Here is a 23,805-nt window from a genome sequence, read left to right as displayed (position 1 = left end):
CCCACACACAGGACAAAATAGTAAGCCATGGCATTACTTGTGAAGCTGTCCCAAGAACCCACCTTATTCTCCAGTGTGTCACTTTTGAATGTGCACTAGAGAAAGAAAAGAGTAATGCTAAGAACAAAATCAAATGGAAAGTAATCTGAATGAAAAGAATGAGAAGAGTAATGAACATACCATTTTTGGCTACCCGAGATCATAAAACCTTTAAAAATCAATCCTGAGTTCACTTGGCATCCTCAGTTATCTATTATGATCCTGTCCAAGGCTGACTTTTTGTTTCCAGTGGTGTTTATTCAAAGTTGCTTTCCCTCCACCAGCTGGACTGCTCTTAAGCACCAGGAGTAATAGATCAACTCCAGGGCCTGAAACCAAGATCCTCTCCCTCCCCATTTCCCCCTTCTAAAAAGGTCTTCAATGGAGAGAAATTCTGTGTTTCTACAGATGTTCCAAATAATTTTTTTCAAGCATCCATGACCGCGATATGTAATTAAATAGTAGATTTTATTGCAATAGTCAAACATGCAAAACAAAATGATTTTGTAGTTAGATTATAAATTAAATTGTATCCACAAAGTGTACAAAAATAAAGGGCTAATATACAACAGAGCTAAGTTCTATGGGTGGGGGCTCCTTCAGGTAGAGCCAGCTCAACCAGACACCCATACAGGTTTTGGTAAGTCACACTGATCATGTCAGCATGGAGTGGGGTGGGGTGAGGAATAGGAAAAAGGCAGGCAACTCCCCATATGCACCAACCTGCGGAGTGGGATTGAAGCATCCAGTGCTCTTTTTCTAAAAAAAATGTTTAGGGGTACTCTTGTTTTGGCTGCTCCCCCTCCTACTCACCCCCTTCCTCCCCGAAACCCCCAGACGAGGGACTCAAGGCAGTAGCACTGAGAGGACTGGAAGGCCACCGGCGACGTAGGGGTCGGCTTCAGCGAGGAGGGGCGAGTGCTCACAGGCTGGCTCTAACCCGGCAAAAGGAAGAGGAGGAGCAGCGCCATCGCCTCCACCGCGGCCGCCCCCAGACTCCCCTCCCTGGGCACCAGTGGGGAGAATGATGGTGCTCCAGTCCACACTGCTACTGCGGAGACAGCTGGCATGTCGATTTGTCCGTTGGTCAGTCAGGGCAATGCAAAATGTTTAGGGGTACGTGTCCCCCTCCGTCCCCACAGAAAAAAAGCACTGGAAGTATCATATCACCATTCTCCATAGCCACGCACCTTTTTCCCAGCCATTTACAGCAGCATATGGGTCTTCGCTAGTCTCCTGTGTTGTGCTGGTATTTTGTGTTGTGGAATAAAGGCCATGTTGATTCCCATTTATACTCCATGGAGATGGGAGTCTATTATTTGCAAATGAATGCAACCGGAGCCTTTGAAAGCCACCAGCAGCATTCTGGGCCATTTACTCTCCTAGAGAGTATTTCAGGATGGCAGGTATCAAAGTCAGCGGAAAGCCCCCTCAACTCTACTGTGGCAGAGACCGTATTTAGAAGGCAGAAACACTGCTGGTTTTTCTCCCCACCCCACCCCACCCCCCAGTCTTTGATTCAGTTATTACCGGCTTTCAATATAAAAGCTGCTTGTGCTATTACAGAAGCTTCATATCAAACCACTTTTCATTTATGTTCACACTACAGATTCCAGCTCGGTAGAGTCAAAGAGTTAATCACACGGCATGCCTCAGGCCCGAGAAATGTTTGATTGATGTGGACACAGGTTAAGGAAAGGTTGCTATGCGTGCCGTTCTCTTGCCCCCTGCCAGGGCGATCCTCCTAGCCTTCTATCCCAGTCATTTCTCATCCAGGCGGCAATAAAGGTACATCGCTACAGCCATTGCTGCAACCTGGAAAGAGGAGAAAAAGCTTGAGTTTCTACACATCCCATCCAAGTGCTTTACACAGGCATTGTAGAATTAAAGAAAGTGAAGGCAGCTCCTTGTGCTCCTTATTACATCGAAGAGGAAGCAGGATAACACTGTAAACAAAGACCTGGCACAGCCTTAAAAAGAGAGAAGATTTGATCAAATTTCTAGCCTGCAATTTAAGATCAGAGAACCGTCCAATTCAGGATGAGAGGAGCTCCCTGCTCACACATTAGCAACCAGTTTCCACCATATGAGAGAGCAATATCTTCCTCCAAAATTCTTGGGGGGGGGGTTTCCCCCTGGGCCAAAAGAAGCCAACACCATGCCAAAGAAGTCTGCCCAGCAAGGACAATGCCAGGCTCCTCAACACACAGTACAGTAGCACTTGCACATCTGTTATGCAATATGACAGTCACCTGGAAGAGGTTCCTGGTGTGGGAGCTGGAGTAAGGGATCAAGTCTTTAAGAATCCAACAGCACACATGCTCCTCCCTACCCTAGCACTGCTTATTCCTTTCTCCTCTCGCAACTTACAGGACTATTCACATCACTATATATCTAACTGTGAAGAAGTAACATTCTGCCCAGGGTTGTTTGCCATTTCATGTTCTAGAATGAACAGCCACGGGTGGCTCTTTAGGCCTACGCTTCAAATATCCTGTGGCATGCAAGCAAGAAAAGGTGCCAGGATTATAATGGTGGTAACCTTTTCATCATCAAGTGGTCACCAGGTACATGACTAGGAACCACAACCAGCAAGAACATCTCCCTGTTACATCTCATCACTGGGGGCAAATGCTTCAGTACAGAAAGCATCATCTTTCGTGGCCACCAGGTCACAATAGTGGAATGGTAGCAGTAGCAGCACAAATCCGATCAGTCAACCTACCTCCAATGCACAGATCCCAGCTGCAACTCCACCTACTACACCAGCATTCTTGCGTATTTCAGACAGCAACTGAGGGAAGCAGCCCTAGGAATTTTTTGAAAAAGAAAATAGTATAAAAAATAAGTCAAATCCACTGCAACGCCGTTTGACATGATCAAGCAAGTGACACAAATCAGAAATGAGTAATATTTCCCCTTAGAGGAATTTCATAGGGAAATTATCCAGATGCTCCAAGACTTTGATTTTTGGGGGGAGGGTGGGTTCAATCATTTGGCAAAAATCACTGACCAAGGCCAAGGGAAGCAAAGAGGGAGAAAAGTATTACCTACCTGCAAAGCTGCAGAGGTTTCCAGGTGCTAGCCAGAGCCAGCAACGACTTTAGACTGTACTAGCACCAGATGGCCTGTCGCCATAGACGACACCAAGGAGCAAGGCCAAAGGAACCCACCCGTCATTATATATTTCAAAATGTTTACACCCCACCATTTAAAAACAAAATACACATTTTAATACACATATTGGGGGCAGCAGTACAGTCCTCTACTAACCATCAAAGGTGGTGAGGGGAAATGCAAAAGACCCACTTAAAATTTGTTGTGGTCCTCCAGAAATCTCATCCCCAGAGACTCTGGGAAGTCCCCCAAATCTGCCAGCAAATTCCAGGTCAGCTGGAATTCACCAAAAGTTTTGTGTAGAATGCTTCTCAGCAGTGAGATTGACAGCTTGTCGGAAGATGAACTGTTACCCTCATGGCAAGATGCACCTCCCCAAGACAGAAGCTTCATAAATAACCAGCATCTTCCCTCAACACACAAGAGTCAGCAAAGGTTATTCCCCACTTATTCACCGTCCTTCACATCAAAATGCAGCGAGAAAAACAGCACTTATTTGTTTTCTTACTGGCATCTCTCTTCTCTCGGCTTCGCCTTCAGTGCAACGAGGCACACTTCCACAGCAGAATGGTGGATACTCGTTGTTTTTCTCAAAGTAGTAGGAACCAGTGAAGTCTGTGTAATTCATTAGGCCACAGCATTTCAACTGAAGAGGAGAATGTAAAGAGAGAGAGAGAGAGAGAGAGAGAGAGAGAGAGAGAGAGAGAGAGAGAGAGAGAGAAAGAAAGGGGGGGTAACTCACCACAGTATAGCCTTTACATCCTAGAGTCCTAAATGGCAACTGGTAATCAACTAATTGTCCCAGTGTCTCATTGGGAGAGCCTTTTCTTCAAGATGGAGAAGAACTATGTGGTAACTTAGACAACAATGACCCCTCTGGGACATGAATCTGCAAAGAACTGGAAACGAATGGCTCACACTTACTCTAACACTCCCTCACATTCTTTCTAGAAACTGTAAATACAATGTACATACACAGAGTGCTTACACATCATGCACTACAAGACCCAACATTTCAACCAATTGAGCATGTCTCTGAAAAGTAAGAGAGTTTGTAAATACAACCATTTTCCTTTCACAATTGTTGTTGTTTAGTCATTTAGTCATGTCCAACTCTTCATGACCCCATGGACCAGAGCACACCAGGCACTTCTGTCTTCCACTGCCTCCCGCAGTTTGGTCAAACCCTTTCACAATATTGCATATTTATTTATTTATGTAGCAATTAGCAATCATCGCGCCTCAGATTAACCTCATTGGCTATGATACTGCCACTGTGCAAAGCTGCAATATTGCAACTGTATCAAATTTTGTTTCACACTTTCTCTCACGTTTCAAAACTTTATGTCCACATGTTTTGTTCTACCCTTAAACTGATGAGACTCTGCCATTGAAGTGGTTGCTTGATTGTCTTCTGCTGCTTGTATTGAAAGTATACACTTGACTCCTATGTCAGTAAGAATTTTTACGTAACATACCAATTCATTACACAGATCTGATATGCCATTATATTCAGCCTCTGTGGAAGAATTAGCTACACTCCCTTGTTTTCTGGGGTTTTACCCAACCAGAGAATTGCCAAATTTAAACACTAACCCAGACACTGACTTTCTGCCTGGAAAATTTGCTCAATCGCTGTCTACAAAACACTTTAGTTCCTCTGGTCCTGAGGACAACAACTTAAGACAATAATCACATGTTCCTTGTAGATATATGAAAACATGATTTAACCCTTTCCAAGCCACTTCAGTAGGCTTACTTACAAACCTACTCAATATTCCAAGAGAATAACTGAAAGAGGGATCACTTTGCAGCTTAAAAAAACCAAGAGCAATCCAACAGCCTTGCCCCCTAGGGTTACCCATTCCTCCAACATATTAACACAGGCAGCCCTTGCAGCTATCTGACTAGGACAGCAGCCCAAGCATTAGGACTTAGAGTTCACCAAGATTCTTCCCTTGCTTGTTATGTGTCATGGCATTGGAATGGGCCTTTCAGCTAACATAGCAATCCTAGGCTCAAACCTTCTTCTAGGCAACTAAGCCTACAGGAACGGACGACCCAGCTTGCTCCCAATAGTTATTACATATATATAGTATCTCCCTATTCTCCATGTATTCTCCAATAAGGCCTGCTCCACTGCAATGATAAACTCAGCTGTCCTGGTGGGCAGTTCTATCCTGAACATTCAGGAACTGAAATTACTATTCACCTTCAAAATTGGTTCTCCAGCTTCTGGCATGTATTAAAACCCCTTGTAACCTCTTGCTGCTCTTCTCTAAATGCTCTCTTTGTACCCACTTCATCATTTGCAAATAAAAGCCACACCCAGTAGTTTTAAAAGGCAGGCTGAGTCCAAGAATAAGAATGCCATTGTCCCCTTTGGTATCGTGCAGGCTACTATAAAAACAACCCTGGAACGCACTTGGGTTTCCATCTAAGTCAAACAGAATACCAAGGACAATCAATCATCACTGCCAGTTTACCAATTCTTCATAGTCCCAAACTGTTCTGTGGGCCAACTTACATCTGCCATTGTTTTGTTCCATACTGTAGTGAGGTCAGGGGACTTCCCATACTCTTTTTTCAATAACTGTGTCACTGTTCCTTGAAGTATAGTCTCGGCCTGGAAGGAGGTGAGAGATAATGGACAACTGCATGTCAGGACACACTGGTAAACTGAAATCCCAAATTGCAGGCAGTGCACATCCCAAACAAGATCTGTTGGGAACGGTAACCTGAATTCCTTTGCTAAAGAGCAACATTTTTGGAGCTTTTGTATATTTAGGGTTGTATATATTTAGGGTTGCCATATTTTGAAGAGCAAAAAAAGAGGGCGCTATGACGACTCTCACTTTAAATACCCTTACTATATGTAGGCTATAGAAGCTGTGATATATTGCTGAGGGGGGACAGGAGAAGAGAAGAGAAGAGAAGAGGAAAGCAAGTCTTCAGCCACTGTTATGTCTATATCTCATCCAGAAAGTATAGGCAGAGACATTTTGGCAAATTTAAAAAATCCACCCGGACAGAAATTTTACCCCTGAAAAGAAGGACATGTCCTGGAAAGAGAGGACACATGGCAACCCTATTAACCCCTAAGCCTTAAAAGCCAGTCTGGTCTAACTCCTATGCCTTAAAGGCCAAACAGTCATGCCTATTTTTTTATCTGCCTGCCCCATTCTTTTTATGATATGGGGCTGTGGGGTAAGAAGGGCCCCAGATCTTTCCTGCCTTATCCCCCCTAATACTCTCACCCAATTCACTTTTGGAATAGCCAGGTTCGCTTTTGGTAAAACTGCCTGAAGTTCCCCTCATTATATTATTTAGTAGTAGAAGTAGTAGTAGTAGTAGTAGTAGTAGTTGTTACACACCGCCCTTCATCCAAAGATCTCAGGGTGGTTCACAAGATAAAAAAAGATATTAAAGTTTGGCCCAGTCACCTTCCATTTTATACATGAGCAAACATGGCTCTTCAGTTACTTTTAGGCTGCATACATCCTATAATTTTAAAGCACATTGGAAGCACATCGTTCCTCCTCAAATAATTCTAGGAACTATAGTTCACCCCTCACAGAGTTACAATTCCCAGCAACCCAGCAAGGAATTCAGGCCATGCTACCTGTGGATAACAACTAATTTTTTTTGTCAGGGATACACACAGCAACAACATGCTTTATTGCTAGGAAAAGCAGGAACTGAAAACAGATCATTCTGAAAATGGGAGGTTGAAGTGCAAATATTAAACCATGACAAACAAAGCTGGTCTTTGACTCTTATTTACATTTAAGTTAAAGAACCCTTGCAGGAGGGGGGAAGAGAAGGTTTCAGGTTTCCTTCACCCTTAATTCCCTTTTGATGTTAACAATTAGGATCTCCCTGAAGCTCTTGCAAATTAGCTAGACCCATGATTCTGTGTGTATCAGCAAAATAATCAAAAGTTTAAATGAATTTAAACAAAACAAACATGGTTGTTGCCCCATCACACCCCGTTTGTTTCTAGACAGATGAAGGTCCAAACTAGGAGCAGCCATCTCTTCTTATAGGTCAAGAAAAACATCCTGGTATAAATTTTAATTTCTAAATAAATAAATAAATAAATAAATAAATAAATAAATGGGAAAGTCTCTTTGTATTGCCACATATGCCTTTATTTGGAGATTTGTGTACCACCCCAACCTAGAAGTTCCAAACCATTAAGTAAATCAAAACCAATTCATTGAATGAAGGTATTTAATGTTCCTAAATGCAACACACAAAAACCATTAAGATATGTCAATGTCCAAAACACTGATGTAGGGATTTTGCTACTTTCAAGAAACTTTGGCTTGAACTACTCTTTGTAGCATTTCTCAACTGCACACCTTCCCCTAAAAGAGCCATGTGATACAGTGGTTGGAGTGTTGTTCAAGGGTTTGGGAGACCAGGGTTAAAATACTGTACCCACTCCACCATGAAGCTCAGCAGGAGACTCTGGGCCAGTCATGGTCTCTCAGCCTAACCTACCTCACAGGATTGTTGTGAGGGGAAAGTGGGGAGGGAAAGGACCATGTCTGTAACCCTGAGCTACTTGGAGGAAAGGCTAGGTTCTAAATGTAATTGTGAATAAATAAATAATAGCATAGCATTATTTCAGCAGATGCTAGGAAATAAGGTGTGTGTTTTGTTTTGTTTTGTTTTGTTTTGTTTCCCTTCCCCCCAATACTGAAAGCCTATCACTCAAAGAGGGAGTGTTTTGAGACTTACAAAGGCACTTACAAAGGCACTGCTTTGAAGCAGCCGGAAGCTGAAACATCTACAGGCTAGGACAGCTACTTCAAGACTAAGCCACTTGTTCCATACTCATCCCTCTACTCCATGTTACTTACAAGAGAAGTGTAGACCAGGGCCACCACTGCAGCAGCAACTTCTATTATGAAGATGATCAGGACAATTGAGAAGAACTAGGAGGGAAGAGAGCATAGGGTCAGATTGTTCACTCCATAAAGTGTCAAATACAAGAAAAAGGCAAGGACTGTTTGGATCGCTTGGACAAGTGTGCTATACAGCTATCTTACCTTTCCAAGGATACCTAGCTACAAGTCTTCAAGAATTTGCAAATGGCACAAAGAGGGACTATCAACACCATGTTCTAGTGGGGATTTTCCACTGCTCTGGACTTCCTTATGTAGTATGAGGAGACACAGACCTGGATCTCCCACAAGAAAGAGACACAAGCACTTCTTCAAATCATAGCCTGGCTTCCTAGATCTTTCAGCATACTGAAATACATTTTCATCTCTGTGCAGCAGTTCTGACTTTTCTCAGATCACTCTAGAACACATATATAGCCACAACTTCCTCATCAGATGAGAAGGCTTAATATTCACATGTCTGTTTTCTCTTAGCAAGAAGAGGAAGGAAATGGGGATCAAGAAACATGATGGCAACTCCAAGTACTATTCTCTCTATGGGTAAAAGATTTGATGACTTAGGATCCCTTCCTTCTTGAGTCAAGCATTCAGACAGGTTGTCTGACCCAGGGGTAGCCAACCTGGCACCTTCCAGATTGGTTGTTGACTACAGCTCCCATCATTCCTGGCCACTGGCTATGCTGCCTGGGGCTGATGGAAGCTGAGACTCCATCATCATCTGGAGGGCCACATATTAGCCAACCCTGCTATAAAAGGGCAGCTTTCCCCAATGTCTTCAGTACTCAAGTTTATCAACAAACACTTTTCCTTAAAGCAACACAACTGTACACATCTGCAGCAGGCAAGAGATGGAAATTGCTTAATGTCTGCATTTTACCATGATGAGGAGGCACTTGCTCTCCTTCTGAGCGCCACAGCATCCTAGGAAGCCCAAGAAAAACAGGACGGCTCCAATGGCAATGAGAAGGTAGCCCACATTCACAAACTGCAGGACACTGGAGGACAAAGGGCCAAACGTGTTGACAAAGTTGCTACTGTCAACACTGACCCAGATCCCAATGCCCAGGAGTGCTCCTCCGCCAATCTAGGAAAGAAAGAAAGAAAATAGAGTTATTTCAAAATGTAGGTACTGGAAACACAGACAGTGACCCATAATTATGACACTTTAGGCTTATGCAACAGATGGCACCCACCTAGCTGCAAACAGCTCACTAGGCTACATATTGTATGTAGCCTGTCAAGTTGAAGCACTAGACACCTTCCCCTCCACCCCATTTTTGCAGTCCCAGGCAGGCAACAGAAAATGAGATTCATGAGACTTTCATAGGTCATCCTACATAGCTGAAGGGCTGCATTTAACTTGGCAAGGCACAAGGTGTGCAGGTTTGCTGTACCTGAACCAGACAGGTTAGTGGAAACAACCTTTACAACTATTATTAGTCATGTAAAAGACTCTATACAACAACAGCTGCCCTTTGAAGCTTTTTCTTTTAAAAAAGAATGAAACTTCTCACAAGACATTAGGAAATGTAGGCTTCTGCCTGCCGGCCATCATTGGCAAGAGTGCAAGCCTTCTCCTATTCATTTTATTAATAAAACAAAGAGCCACCCCAACACTGAGAGTGCTTAAGGAAACAATTGGGAATATCAGTAGTAACTATTAATTCCAGGGCATTTCCTAATTTTTCTCAGTTCTCATCAACAAAAATGTCTAGTCATGAAGATGCAGGGGGTCAAGAGTCCACAGATCAAGTTTGCATGAATGTTGGCTTTTGTTTCATATACAATTGTACCAGAATGTTGTTAATCTCTATTTCATCACCTAAGGCTATGCTAGGGACATGTGACCAGAATATCCTTAAAAGAATTAAACTGCCAATACAGAGGCCCTGGATCAGTTTAGGACCGTGATCTTGGAAGTGGTGGGTGGGCTGTGTATATGTTTCCCCTGCGGAGTAGATAGCAAACTGGGAGAAGTGGCACAGGCAAAACTTACTGCCCCCCACCACAATCCCATTATGATTTGTGGGTTAAGACAGCTTATTTGCTTTTTTTTTTAATGGAACATCCTGATCATAATTCTCCCATATCATTTCTATCTTGTGAAGTACAGAGGGACAATGTGTGTAGGAACTCATTGTTCACTGGTTTCTGGAGTTCAAACAAATAAACTGCTTTTGGGGGAGGGAGAAGCAGCAGAGAGAGATACAAAAAACCAACATATCCTTGGTTTTGTCCACATTATTTATGATGCAGTAATCTTGGTAGGTATATACCTGTGTTCTGTATTGCCTTTTTTATTTTGTAAAATGCACTGTGTCCATTTTTGGGGAAGGGCAGGATAGATATCCCTTAATAAACCAACCATCAAATAAATACTGGTGCAGGTGTTCTGAAGGGATCGGGACCTCAATCGAAAAGACAAGTCACACACACCTTGTTGAACAGAAGTTCAACAGGCACCACTTTTGTGTTTTAATCTCATCTATCATATCTGTAACAGCTAGGAACCTACCCTATTTCACACAACAAATAGTTTTAGTTGGCTCCTATGTCAGGAATAGAATACTGAAATAAGCAACTGGAAGGGCAATGCTATTAGGTCACAATCCTATTTAATTGGGAGTAAACCCCACTGAACTGAGCAGGAGTCACTTCTGACCAGACATGTATAGGACTGTTAGTGGCTGAAGAAGCACAGCCTTCTCCTCTCGACTAAGGAGAGACAGGTTAATTCTAAGTTTAGAACAAGGGTGTCAAAACCAGACAGGACTTCTAAGAGCTGTGTGGATGATGTTTCCGCAGGTGCAGCTTCTTACACCTGTATGGCAAGGTGTGCTTTGCCAAAACTCCATCTTCTACCTAATCATTAGTGGTTTGCGAATTATTTGCAAACGTTCCAAGGTCTCTTGAATTACAGCAAGCCAAGAGGTTGAAGAGTCCCAACACAACAAGAGTCTTTGTCCACTTCCTGATTCCCTCTCTAGGCAAGTCATATCAAAAACCCGCTCCCAAGGCCTTGGTCCCAGTCCTTTGTTTATTTAAAAAAGTGAAGTATGCATTTGGCACCATGCAGAAATGGTCCCAAGCCATTCAAAGCAATTATCCTTGGCCGGAGCTGCCAGTTTTGTTTGCCCTCAAATAAAAGGGCAGGGCGGGCACTGATTCAGTACACACTGAAGAGCAGATTCCAGGTAGGACCTTGTTAATGAAGTGGAGGAAGAGTCAAGACAGCAGTGTTCCACCTTTGTCCTTTGGCAAAGGTGAAAGAGCCAAAGATCAGCTATGGCAGTGGGGCAATGATGGGGCAGGGCCAGAGGCAAAAATGAGCAGGGCAATGAATGCGAAATTCACCCTTGCACAGAGGCAGTGGCGGATCTTCATGCTCCAGCACCGGGGGGGGGGGGGCGGAGAGCAGGCAGGGGCGGGGCTGGCGTGTGTCCTGGGGGTGGGGCGTGCCACCCGTAAGGGCGTGGTATGTGTCCTGGGGGCATGGCATGCCGCCCGTAGGGGTGTGGTGCCCCAGCGCAGGTGGGGGGAACAGCCGCGATGGCACCCCACCGGGATCACGCACAGAGGGCTAGTTTCTACCCACACCCATTTGTCTCCATTCAGTCAAGCAAAATGCATTATCAGAATTCAAGGACACATTTCAGCCAGGCAAAAACACTCAAGTAGGATACAAAGCAGGGCCAGTAAAGTGTGTCACCTGAGGGCCAGAAGGCTTATAGGGCTGTATTTGCCCCCCTCCATGGTGCCTGAGATTCTCCACACCTGCAATTTATTAGAGCAGGTCTTACTTTAAACATGAACCCAACCCCATACCATCAGAAGCCCTTGTATATATACAGCTGTGTGTATATATACACAGAGGACTCTGTCCACATCATCAGGAAGCAACAGGTGGCAGGGTTCCTGATCACGTGGAAAGAGCCCTCCATGCTTATATGTACAACGGTTCTGCTCAGAAACCACATGATCATGCAAAGGGGGAAATGCCATTCATAGTCATTGAGCATGAAACCTCACTGCCTGAATGTACCAAATCCATAGTGTCAACCTCTCCCACGTAATTCTTTACCAAGAAGCTTGGTAAAGATAAGAGCAACAAGGGATATTGTTTCCTCTACTTTCAAGACTCTGAATCAGCAAAACCCCTTTATGAATCTTCCCTTTAAAGAGGAAGTTGCTCCATTCCAAGAACTCTGTCCCCTTGCCAGAGTCTGTTGAAGAAGCCCATTTTGGATCCTGAGGACAGGAATTAAGGACCACTTCTCTCATGTGAAGACATCTTCCCTATACAGATAAGAGAAGTGGCATATACACTACCACATATGATTACCATACAAATGGATGCCAGGAAGGCATAGCTGGCACGAACTATCAATGAAGCAATAGAGACAATGTGTGTAGTCCTCATGAGGATGTGCAGAGATGCAACACATGACGTTTCCCCATGTAGACAGCAGCCCCCCAGGGTTATAAACAGATCTTCTTAGATGCCCATAGATCTCTTCTTCTGCACTACCCCACAAACGTAGTAAGAAAGCACTGAAGATATACCCCCATAGTCTACTATTGTATTCATTATATTTTAATATTCCTGCTTATAAACCCAGCATTTGACAGCACTTACGGACTGGCCTGCCCTGTGTATTATTTTACTGTTATTTATATTATTTATTAAATTTGTATATTGCCCTTCATCTGCAGATCTCAGGGCAGTAAATAATCTTCCTTTGGGAAACCCAAAGGAGTTCATTTAAAATTGGAGCTAATTCAGGACAAAACTTTTGAAATGATTTGGGTTGTATTCAACTAACTTTTATTTATAGCAAACCCATGGAAAGTAATAGACCTAAGTTAGGCATGGCCATTAATTTCAGTGGGGTCAACTCCAAGTAAAAATTAGTTAAATGCAAGCCCTCAGATTTGGTTCTTTTGGAATAAAGGTCACTGGGAGCTAATGGTGTGAAATCTGCTAATCTGTGGTGTGAAATTTACTTACACGTAAAGGTAAAGGGACCCCTGACCTTTAGGTCCAGTCGCAGACGACTCTGGGGTCATGGCGCTCATCTCGCTTTACTGGCCGAGGGAGCTGGCGTACAGCTTCCGGGTCATGTGGCCAGCATGACTAAGCCGCTTCTGGCGAACCAGAGCAGCACACGGAAACACTGTTTACCTTCCTGCCAGAACAATACCTATTTATCTACTTGCACTTTGATGTGCTTTCGAACTGCTAGGTTGGCAGGAGCTGGGACCGAGCAACAGGAGCTCACCCTGTCATGGGGATTCAAACCGCCAACCTTCTGATCGGCAAGCCCTAGGCTCTGTGGTTTAACCCACAGCGCCACCCGCTTACACTTACATACTAGCTAATAATAAAAGGGAAGGTTCACAGAATTAACACACCAACAGATCTTTCTCCCCCATTAAGTTTTAGAGGGGAAAGGGTCCAGGGCTTTGGACTCTACACAGTACACTAGTCCCAAGACTGCTGGATTGTTCTCTCTCGCCACCCACCCAGACCCTGAGATCATCACTTCCAGTTGGTTGAGGTGGGAAGACAGACAGTTCTTCAACTCAACTTCCAGAGCTGTCTCCAGCTAGTTTCTATGGCAACAGTTTGGCCCAAACTTACTAACAAAGTAGATACTTAACAGACCTGGCTAAGCTATTTACCCAACAAAAGGACTAGTTTGGCCATCAACACTCTCTCTTTCTGCAGAATCCAATCTTATAGCTAGAACAAAATAGCTGAAAACCTATTTAGTCCAACCACAAACATATTACAGAATGTTGCAACACCCCATGGAACATACATACAGATTTCTAAAGCCCTAGATCCCCTCCAGCCTACATAATGCAGATCACCTCACAAGAACTCACTTCAGCTAGAGCCCCAGTGCATTTAGGGAGCCACTTGGAAGCTATTCCTGTGGGCTTGCAGGTAGATGAAAAAAGACAAAGAGTATGCCAAAGGAATTGGCTTGAGCCAACATCATAGGCGCCGACTCCATGGGGCTTGAGGGGGCCCGAGCCCCCTCAATAATTCGTTTGGGGGGGCTCAGCCCCCCCAATAATCTCGAGCACGGCGAGATAATCTCGAGGCTCTGCCTGTTGACGCTTGGCGCGTCCGCGGCTTTTATAGGGCACCGGCGCGGCGGGGGGCGCCGGGCCGGGGGAGGGGGGCGGCCGGCCTGTCTCCTTGGCAACCCCATTGAGCAGCGCCGGCTCCCCCGGGAGGACCATCCCCCCGCGCCGCCGATCGCCAACACCGCCGACGCTGTGGCTGCCCGAGCCCGAGCCCGAGCCTGAGCCCGACCCGGAGCCCGAGCCCGAGCCCGAGCCCGCCAGTCAGTCAGGAAGGAAGGAGAAATGGGGAGGGAGACGAGGGAGGAAAATTGCGCGAAGGGTGAAGAAAGGAGAAGGGCGAACGAGACGAGCTTCCAACCCAAAAAAGGGCTGGAAGACTGGGAGGATGAAGGATCGGGAAAGAAAGCGACGCCTTCCCCGCCCGCGACGTCGCCCGCTTGTCATTGGCAGCGCAGCGGGCGCCCAGAGGGGCTGGGCACCGGCGCAGGGCCGCTCCGCAGCCGCGGAGGATAGCTGCGCGGCTAGCAAGGTGTGCCGCGTAGAGCGCGGCCCTTGTGTGGCCCGGTGGCCAGGCAAGCTCGGGCGGGGACCCCCATGCGAATCTAAGACGGGAGAAGAGGGCAGAGCAAAGGGGGTCCCTTCCCCAACCTCCGGCTCTGAGACTTCCCTGCGCCCCAGAAAAGCGAAAGGATTTTCTCTCTCTTTTTTTTTTATAAATATTTTATTAAGTTTTCAAATACAAAGTTAGAAACATACACTGAAGAAAAAAGTAAAAGAACAAGAAAAAGAAAAAAAGAAAAAGAAAAAGAAGAAAAGAAAACCAACCATTCAACACATTTTTTATATAACTAACTGGACTTCCTCGCATCTCCCTTACCCTGCATTCTTTATAATAAAGATATCAGCAAATTATTACCTTGTTTCGTACCTTATTTTGTACTTTTCAAATACTATACCTCTAAATTTAACATACTTTTCATCAGTTACTTATATCTTAAATTAAACATAGTATTACCTTAGATTTTGACCTTTTCTTACTTAAAATATAATTTCCTGTTTCCCAAATCTAATTGCTGAAGCTATAGTTTCCGAATCGTGTAAATTTTTAACATTCATACAACTTATATTGTTTTTGTAAATAGTCCTTAAATTTTTTCCAGTCCTCTTCCGTTGTTTCTTCTCCCAAATCTCGGATTCTGCCAGTCATTTCAGCCAGTTCCATGTAGTCCATCATTTGCGTCTGCCACTCTTCCAGTGTGGGCAAATCTTGTGTCTTCCAATATTTTGCGATAAGTATTCTTGCTGCTGTAGTTGCATACATAAAGAAAGTTCTATCCTTCTTTAACACTTTCTGGCCAACAATGCCCAAGAGGAAGGCCTCTGGTTTCTTGGGAAAGGTATACTTAAATACCTTTTTTAACTCATTATAGATCATTTCCCAGAAGGCCTTCACTTTTGGACAAGTCCACCAGAGGTGAAAGAATGTCCCTTCAGCCTCCTTACATTTCCAACATTTATTATCAGACAGGTGATATATTTTTGCAAGCTTGACTGGGGTCATGTACCACCTATAAATCATTTTCATAATATTTTCCATCAAGGCATTACATGCCGTGAATTTCATTCCGGTGGTCCATAACCTTTCCCAGTCCTCAAACATGATGTTATACCCAATATCCTGAGCCCATTTTATCATGGCTGATTTGACTGTCTCATCTTGAGTGATTTTCTCTTCAACCTGCCCTCCATCCTCTTGCGGAAAACTCTTTGCCTGCCCTGCCCGTATCTCGTTTTTGCTTTTTAATTCCACACACGCACCCTTCGGACTTCGTGGCAATCGGGCGCGCGGGTGCATTTCCTAAGAGAGTGAGGACCCCCGCCTCCTCCCCACCTGCTCCCTCACCAGCCAGCCAGCCAGCCAGCCGCACGCCCTAGCCGGAGAGCCCCGGCCGTCCCCGTCGCGCAATCGGCTGGATCTCCCTTCAGCAGGCCGTGCTCACAACTCGGCCCAGGGACCCGCAGCAGCGGATCTCCGGCCCAGCTGAAGAATCCGGCAACAAGCCCCCTCCTCCCCAATCGCTCCGCCGAAATATGCTCCAAAACCCCCCAGATAGGCCGCCGGCCGCCAAGTCTTGTGGCGCCCTGAGCGAGGGTCTCTCCCCAACACCGCCACCTCGAACTGCGTTCTCCCGGCTACCCGAGCGAACCAGCGGCAGGACCCCGGTATGGGCCCCCCCAATATTTTTTATAAGTCGGCGCCCCTGGCCAACATCAGAGACTTCCTTGAGAGTGTTGTCATTGAGGCACCAGCGGAGTGTGTAGGAGGGCGGCTGCACAGCTTGTAGAAACCCTATTAACAGGGCAAACATGAAACCAACACGACACCCACAGAAACCATAAAACCCACTCAGCCTGTCCAGAGACAAGGAAGGAGGCTTGAGAATACATTTTAATGAGTACTTTGGCTTGCGTCATGATAATGTTCAACCTACCCATTGCCGTTTTGTGGGCTTGGCCTGCCATTGCATGAAGGCACACCCGTCATCTGGGATCATAAACCACAACCGAATATCACAGTGCTGCATGAGTTTGCCCCATGGGTGTGGCAGCTGAAGAGGCAGCCAAAGTCAGAGGACGTTCCCCACAAGCCAAGCCCCGCATTAGGCAACCGCTCCATGTTGTTCAGTACAAGGTTTATATGTGAACCAAAACCGCTGTAACTTGTGTAGGTGGACAGATTCTGGATTCCTTGAATGTGATGTGCAGAACACTGAAAGGCACAGTAAACCAGGTCCAGCACAGAATCAGAAAAGGCCAGCAGGTCATGTGATACAGGCTCTAGAGATGTTTATCCTGAGATAAAAGGCACACCTAGGTGAGATTCACACAGTTACTTGGCCTGTAGGGGAAACACATAAAGGTAGCCCTTTGGTATCACTGATCTCCAGCTTTATCTGGCTGTGCCCTAAGACTATTCACAGGTTGCACTTATGGTATGTCTCAGGCACAGTATTTGTAGTTAAAACTCTTCAGTAGCACCAGGGTTCAACAGGTAAAGACCATTATTCTGATCACTAGAATTGTTACAACAATGACGTGCATCTTGTTAACAAATTATATACGGGAAGCACGCTGCCAAAGAGAAAACCTAATATTTCTTAAAGTAAGATTTGTCCAAGCTAAGACTGTTACCAGTCCTTCTGTTTGGGGATCAGCATGCAGTACAGTGCTAAACCTATTTTCTTAAAAAGTAAGTGTCCTTAGGATTGCTGCCTATGCTATATTTCAGCAGTGTACACACCATATGTTTAAACCACATTTCTGCCCCTGCAAAAAATAAATAAATCAGGAGTTTACTCCTCACAGAGGTGTAATTCCCAGCACCCTTAGCGAACCACAGTACCCAGGATTCTTTTTTTGGGGGGGGGGTGTTGAATGTGCTTTAACTGTATGGTATGTATATTGCCTTTATCTCTCAAGATCTTTAAACATGCAGAGTGGGGGCTTTAGTAGAGTTACCTAGCAAGCCTTTAGTAGAGTTTACCTATAAAGTAGGTAAACTACCTATTTAGTAGAGTTACCTATAAAGAAAAACTAGACATCTTATAGGGTTTGCCTCACCAAGTTATACTTTTACAAGACCAGCTACCTCGTTCCTAGGGAGAAAAGGGTTAATACTTACCACAATGGCCAGGTTAAATAAGACCATCATGACCTTCAAGAAAGTGAAGCAGCTCATCTTGATTGCTATAAAAAAATTAAGGAGGGAGTTAACTAACAGCAACTCAAAAGCCTCTTAGTTTAAAGAGGTGTAATCCCAACTCATGATCCAGACATTTGGGCACAGGGTTTCTAATGCAAAGCAGGTTCACTAGGAATTCTCACTGGAAGATTCAATGTAGTAAGCATGCTCCAAATTGCACCTTCAGAAACAGGTGGAACTTATGCAAGAGTACACATAATCAAATATGCCCCTCATGCACACAGATACACACACAGAGAGAGAGAAACTGCTATGTTCTTCTTCAACTAGATTAAAATCCCTTTCTATCTTGAATCAAATCCTCTTTTAGATACATATTTTAGGAAACTTCCTCCCCACTACATTCTGCAGAGCATTAGAAAGATACTTTAGTAAATGAAGAAGAAAGCACACCAGAAATAGAACTTTAAGCATCTCTGGTGGCAACAGCACCTTTTGCCATAAGGGAGGGGACCAGTTAATGCCATTTTGCCAGGGCAGCAGTGAGGGAAACAAACACCTGGTGAACTGAGGAGAGGACTTTGAAAAAGGTCTTTCCCCTCAAGCTCACTTTGCTATCTCCACCTGGGAGGGAATCAAAACAAGGAGCCACAAGACAACATCATTTGGTACCATCAATAGTACTTGGTATTCCTGATCCATCAAAATAGTAGCCTAGTCATTTACTTTTTTGAACCATGTCAGTTAAAGCAGCAGCTTTACAAACCTTGTACAGTCAATTTTAATAAAAGGCAATTTGTCCTCTTCACATTCCTCTGTAATTTTTTGGGGGAAGATTTCAAGGAGGAACCACACTGAAACAAGCCGCCCTTAAACGAGGTTTCTGCTTTAAAGGAAGAGACTTGAATCTACTTCGCACACTGATGCCAGTAAACACAGATCAAACACACATCAGTCTCCTTCTTCACCAACAAAACCTTTACAGACCAAAGAAGTTCCATAGACTCACCTTAAAAGGCAACAACCAACTCGAGAAAAAGACCTGGACAACTCCCAGCTACCTTTCCAGTAGGCAAAGCAGTCAGCTTTTAAAGTAAACTGAACCAGCTGTTGTTTCAGGCTATAATAAATATCCCTTCAGCCTATAAGATGTATCCCTTTTTCAGGCCAATCAAATCTCTTTAAGGGCAAAAACCACACCTCTCTAGCACTTTAAATTTTTTTTAAAAAAAATAAGCAACAGGGCGTAGACTAGTTTTCTTTATTCTTTACTGCCCTCTGATGGCTGTAGGTGAATATTTATTAATGCATAAGAATTTTTAAATGTACACCGAGGGCAGCAAAGTCCTGCTACCTGGAAGTGTGTGTGTGTGTGTGTGTGTGTGTGTGTGTGTGTGTGAGAGAGAGAGAGAGAGAGAGAGAGAGAGAGAGAGAGAGTTTCTGTGCATGCAAGTGCAGTGCCAACAGCAGAAATGGAAACTGCTGCCATAGCAGTACATTCCACACCTAGCCATGGTCCTCCCTGCCTTTGCAAGTGACAGCCTCTGGCGGTGGAATTAAAGGAGGAGCATGACAAGCCATGAGAGGACGATAGACAGTGCTGGACATGCTGGCTTGCTCAAGCCACTCATTCTGCTGCCACTAATGCCAGCAGACACCTTGCATGAGCTTCTCAACCACTGGTGTCAACAAGTCCACAAAACCACCACCAGGACACAAGAGTATATTCAGGGGCTAGGTACAGTGTCGGAGCTTCATGCTCCAGCACTGGGGGGTGGAGAGTAGGCAGGGGCATGGCACGCCGCCCACAGAGGCGTGGCACACCTCCTGCGGAGGCATGGCGCCCAGCGCAGGTGGGGGGAACAGCTGCAATGGCACCCCACGGGATCGCACTACCGGGGGCAGTGCACTCCCCCGGCACTCCTCTTCCTCCACCAGTGGCTAGGTAGACTTACTTTCTCAAGTGATTTGCTCTACATGGACTGTGCCCTCCTGTGGTGCAACAGATCAGTGTGTCTGGCTGTTATCCAGAAGGTTGGTAGTTCAAGCCCACCCAGGGGCAGAATTCCTGCATTGCAGGACCTTAGATGACCCTTGGGGTCCCTTCGAACTCTACTGTTCTCTGATTCTATGACTTTAATATTAATGTATGCAGAATATAAATTCAAAGCTATGAAAGCAGTACCTGCACTGAACCACTAGGAGGACCTCTGTCATCGCATAAAAAGCCGTGGAGTGCAACGGTCTACATGTCAGACTTAAGCCTTGCTAAATTCATTCCCTGCCATCTGAGACAATTGTCTCCATTGGCCATAATGGGCCAGCTCTGCTCCCAAGTCAAGAAATTTTTGGTAGCCTTTTGAAGTTGGGGACTGAAGAATGGCAGCTCACACTAAAACAATCTTAAATAGGCATTCCCAAAAGGCAACAATAGGGACTAGACTGGGAGAATGACACTCCCATTTAGAGCATACAGATTTTTAGCAGCCTCTTCCTATAAACAAAAACAGCTCTTCTGCATCAGACCAGAAGCTCATCTGGTCCAGCATCTTATTTCTCAACCACAGGGAGCAACCAGATGCTTACAGAATGTCCATGATCAGATCGTGAGCCAACCCACCCACACAGCAAGATGGGATGACCGCAGGATCCACAGGGGCAGCAGATTCGACCTCCAAGGAATGCATCGCCCGCTGATGCGAAGGCTGTGGTGTGCTCCTTGGAGACTGGATCTGCCTCTTCCTCAGTTGCTCACCCCCATGTGTCTGACGGCAACTCGGGCCTTGCCACTGCGAAGATTTCCTCGACCTCTGCTCCGACGTACATCAGCGACTCAAGCTTACAGACTTGAGGACAATTTACTCAGCAGTGTATACTGCGCAGCAGAAGAGGCTTGAGGCTGTAGATACATACTAAGCTACGCGTTTATTAAACATAAATCAGGACAAAGAAACACGTCGTCTCTCCTTGCCATCTTCTCGGAGAGCCAAAAACAACAGCTATACAGAGCGGAAGTTCCGCTTACGCCAGCAATCTGCACTGGAATGTAAACAGACATGTGACACGCAACAATCCCATGTCTGCAGCAAAAGGTGGAATGTAATCCTAACAGTGTCCTCCACAGTGGTCTCTTGGCAAATAGGAGGCACCCCCAGGGATGAAATGGCAGGGATTTGTCTCTGGGGTCTTCTGGGCTCTGCACCTATCCAGCATGATTCAGAGCAGACCCTTCCACCTTGCCCCCATGGCAGCCTTTGATTATCAGTACAACCATCAGGTAAGGTTGATCTGATTCCCCTCCTAGTTCCTAATGTATATTTTCAGCCACCTCCTTGTTTCCAATATAGATATTCACTCCCCACCTTATTCCCAATGAAGATCTTCATTCATCCTCTCTTCCCTTGCAGGGAAGCGGGTACCATTTTGTGGTTTACCTCAGGTACTAAAATTACTTGATCAGGCCCCGAATGAAGTCCATAGCCTTCTTCCGCTTTTGTTCCTCAGTAAGTGGTATTTAATGTTGCCTCTGATCCTAGAGATAGTACACATCCATCCTGTTTCTCATAAGAAAAAGGACAGAGGTCACAGAAAAAGTGGAGCAACAGTCACCTGTGGTGGCATTTCTTGGCCTCCTGCAAAGAGACCACATGCTTTGCATGCAGAAGATCTCAGGATCTGGGACTTGCCTATCAGAATAGTTAAGATGAAGCTAGCTAGGCCAAATGTGTGGCGGTTCCATATGCATTTATCCAAGTAGTACCGCAATCTTGACAAACCTAACCTGTTTAACAGAAAACACCAGACAGCCAATGGCATAAGATAAAAGTGAACCAAATCCATTTACCTGGGTTTGTGAAATGCAGTTGGTTTTCACTGCATTTCCAAATGTCCCAGACGTGTTGTGACTTCATCTGACAGTCAGCTAGTTGCCCCAATGGTGCAGCTTCCTCTAGATGCTCAGCTTTCTTTGAACCTAAGAAAAATCCCATTTCTACAGAAAGGGGACAGTCATTTTGAGGGAAGACAGAGACTAATTACTTTAAATGTCAGAGAGAACAAGGAAGCAGATTGTGTAGAACAGGTCACTGCCATGATCAGAGCTTGAGATGCTTTATTCAATGTAACTTTGAAGGATCATATGGTTGATCTATTTCAGATCTCTGAAAGCCTGCTTCAGGGTTTGCCCAAGTCTGCAAGTAGCTGTGGTCACAATACCAGGGCTGTTATTAGGGGATGGCCAAAACAGGGGCATAACTTGTGTATATTAGGGAAAGTATGAGAAAAAAGCATCCATTTGAGCACATGACCAAAGGTGTATTTAATTAAGGGAAATAGCTCGCAAAAATGTGTATATTGAGAGGAAATGTGACTAAAATGCTGCCACTTTTGGGTGAGAAAGAAAGAAAGAAAGAAAGAAAGAAAGAAAGAAAGAAAGAAAGAAAGAAAGAAAGAAACGGATACAGAAATGTTGGGAACTGAACTTCATTAAGACCGGAAACGTAAGAAACTGAATTTGACAAATTCAGCAGTTGCTACTACAGGCCTTTGATCTAAATGGAAAGTGTATTCCAAAATTGCCCTAGGGCAGTTTTTACTCTAAAATAAAAGCTAAATTAAACACACCTGTTATCTATAGTTTGACCCCTGAGCCTAAGGTGATTAGGGATCTACTGCCCTTAGAGAGCTATCCACCCTTTATGGGTGTCTGTGCTCAACACATGGATGTCAAGGAGTGGAGCAACAGTAGAGCCCTGGAACACCTTCAATCACGTGGAGCCCCTTCATGCAGTTAGTGCACAAAGAGTCTCGTAAATATGAACAAGGCCATTGGAGGTAATGAATCCGGTGCTCCTGAAAGGTGACCCAGGTCTTCTACATAGTTGTTCTGTCTCTGTACTCATCCCTTACCAGACTCAGATACATGTCTGTAGATCACACTGTATGCAGGCTTAACACACACACCCCTTTTAACACTGTATCCACGTCCATTCATTCAAAACTACACTGACTTCCCTTTCCTATCATTTTCAGGCAGGTGGGAAGCCCTGGATATTCTGTCTCTAGGGCTTCCCAATCAAGTAATTCCCCACCTGAGGTTGGAACAGATACCCCAGTCCTATGGCAGTTCATTTCCCACCCTTTTGGCCACATAGCCATGGCTCTCCCCGGGTTGACTTTATACAGCCTTCCTTTTGCAACACATCCCATTGCTACTGGACTACTGTATACAAAGTGCTAGTTACAGAATTCAGAAGTGCAGAGGGGTTTTGCAAAATGAAGGCAGTCAGGCTGTGGTTATTGTGAGAATCTCATTACTCACCTACCCAACTGAACCAGCTCATGTCGTCGTCTGATGCAAGGCTCCTGCACGGCTAATAAGGAGAAAGGGTTTCATTAGGAATTCTGATTCTTCCAGCCTTTTAAATTACAGCCTGCTGTCGAGTTCTGCTTTCTGTTTCAAATTCCTTTACACATCCAGTTTCACTTTACTGGAAAGGGGTGGTTTTGTTTTCCATGACTATTTTCTGGCATGAAGATCTAGGTAAGTCAACTAACTACAAGTGCTTTATCAGCCAATAGGTGTAATATAGCCACTGATGCAGTATAGTCTATTAAGCACACAGAATCTCTCAATATGTTCCAAGCATGTAAAAAAAACAAAACAAAAAACCCCACCCATTCTTAACCATTCTGAAAACTGTATGGCAAGTGTTGCTTTCAGGTGAAGCAGAACAAGTTGTGGGTAAATTAATGCACAAGAAACCCACTCACTGCATTTGAAAAAGAAAAATAACGTCAAAAGGCAATTCATCATTTTTGAGCCCATTTCTCACAAATGAACTTACTAGGTAACTTCCTAACTTAAATGTTTCCACTGTCAACAAGTTGAAAGTTAACTTCGTTTCATTTCAAAGACTGTTTAAACTAAATTTATCT

The 23,805-nt window shown here is 44.7% G+C and overlaps 1 protein-coding gene across 2 annotated transcripts; it reads right to left on the bottom strand.

The window, feature by feature from the left end:
- Positions 1-490: 490 nt before the first annotated feature.
- TSPAN1 (tetraspanin 1) lies at positions 491-21,845 on the bottom strand. Of its 2 annotated transcripts, none has more exons than XM_081193239.1 (8): positions 21,713-21,845; positions 17,848-17,912; positions 8,947-9,153; positions 8,025-8,099; positions 5,684-5,782; positions 3,665-3,802; positions 2,765-2,848; positions 491-1,854 (listed from the first exon to the last, which is right to left on the bottom strand). In XM_081193239.1, exons 1-8 carry the CDS (start codon positions 21,777-21,779, stop codon positions 1,801-1,803), a joined length of 789 nt encoding a protein of 262 aa, XP_081049365.1. In that variant the 5' UTR covers positions 21,780-21,845; the 3' UTR covers positions 491-1,800. The 2 variants fall into 2 exon arrangements, with proteins under 2 accessions (XP_081049365.1, XP_081049366.1); XM_081193240.1 differs by lacking the exon at positions 21,713-21,845 and adding an exon at positions 18,878-19,026.
- Between the last annotated feature and the right edge of the window lie 1,960 nt (positions 21,846-23,805).

This window comes from Podarcis bocagei (genome assembly GCF_964188305.1).
Source record: "Podarcis bocagei genome assembly, chromosome: 5".
NCBI lineage: Eukaryota > Metazoa > Chordata > Lepidosauria > Squamata > Lacertidae > Podarcis > Podarcis bocagei.
This window is presented reverse-complemented; position numbering and strand designations above follow the sequence as displayed.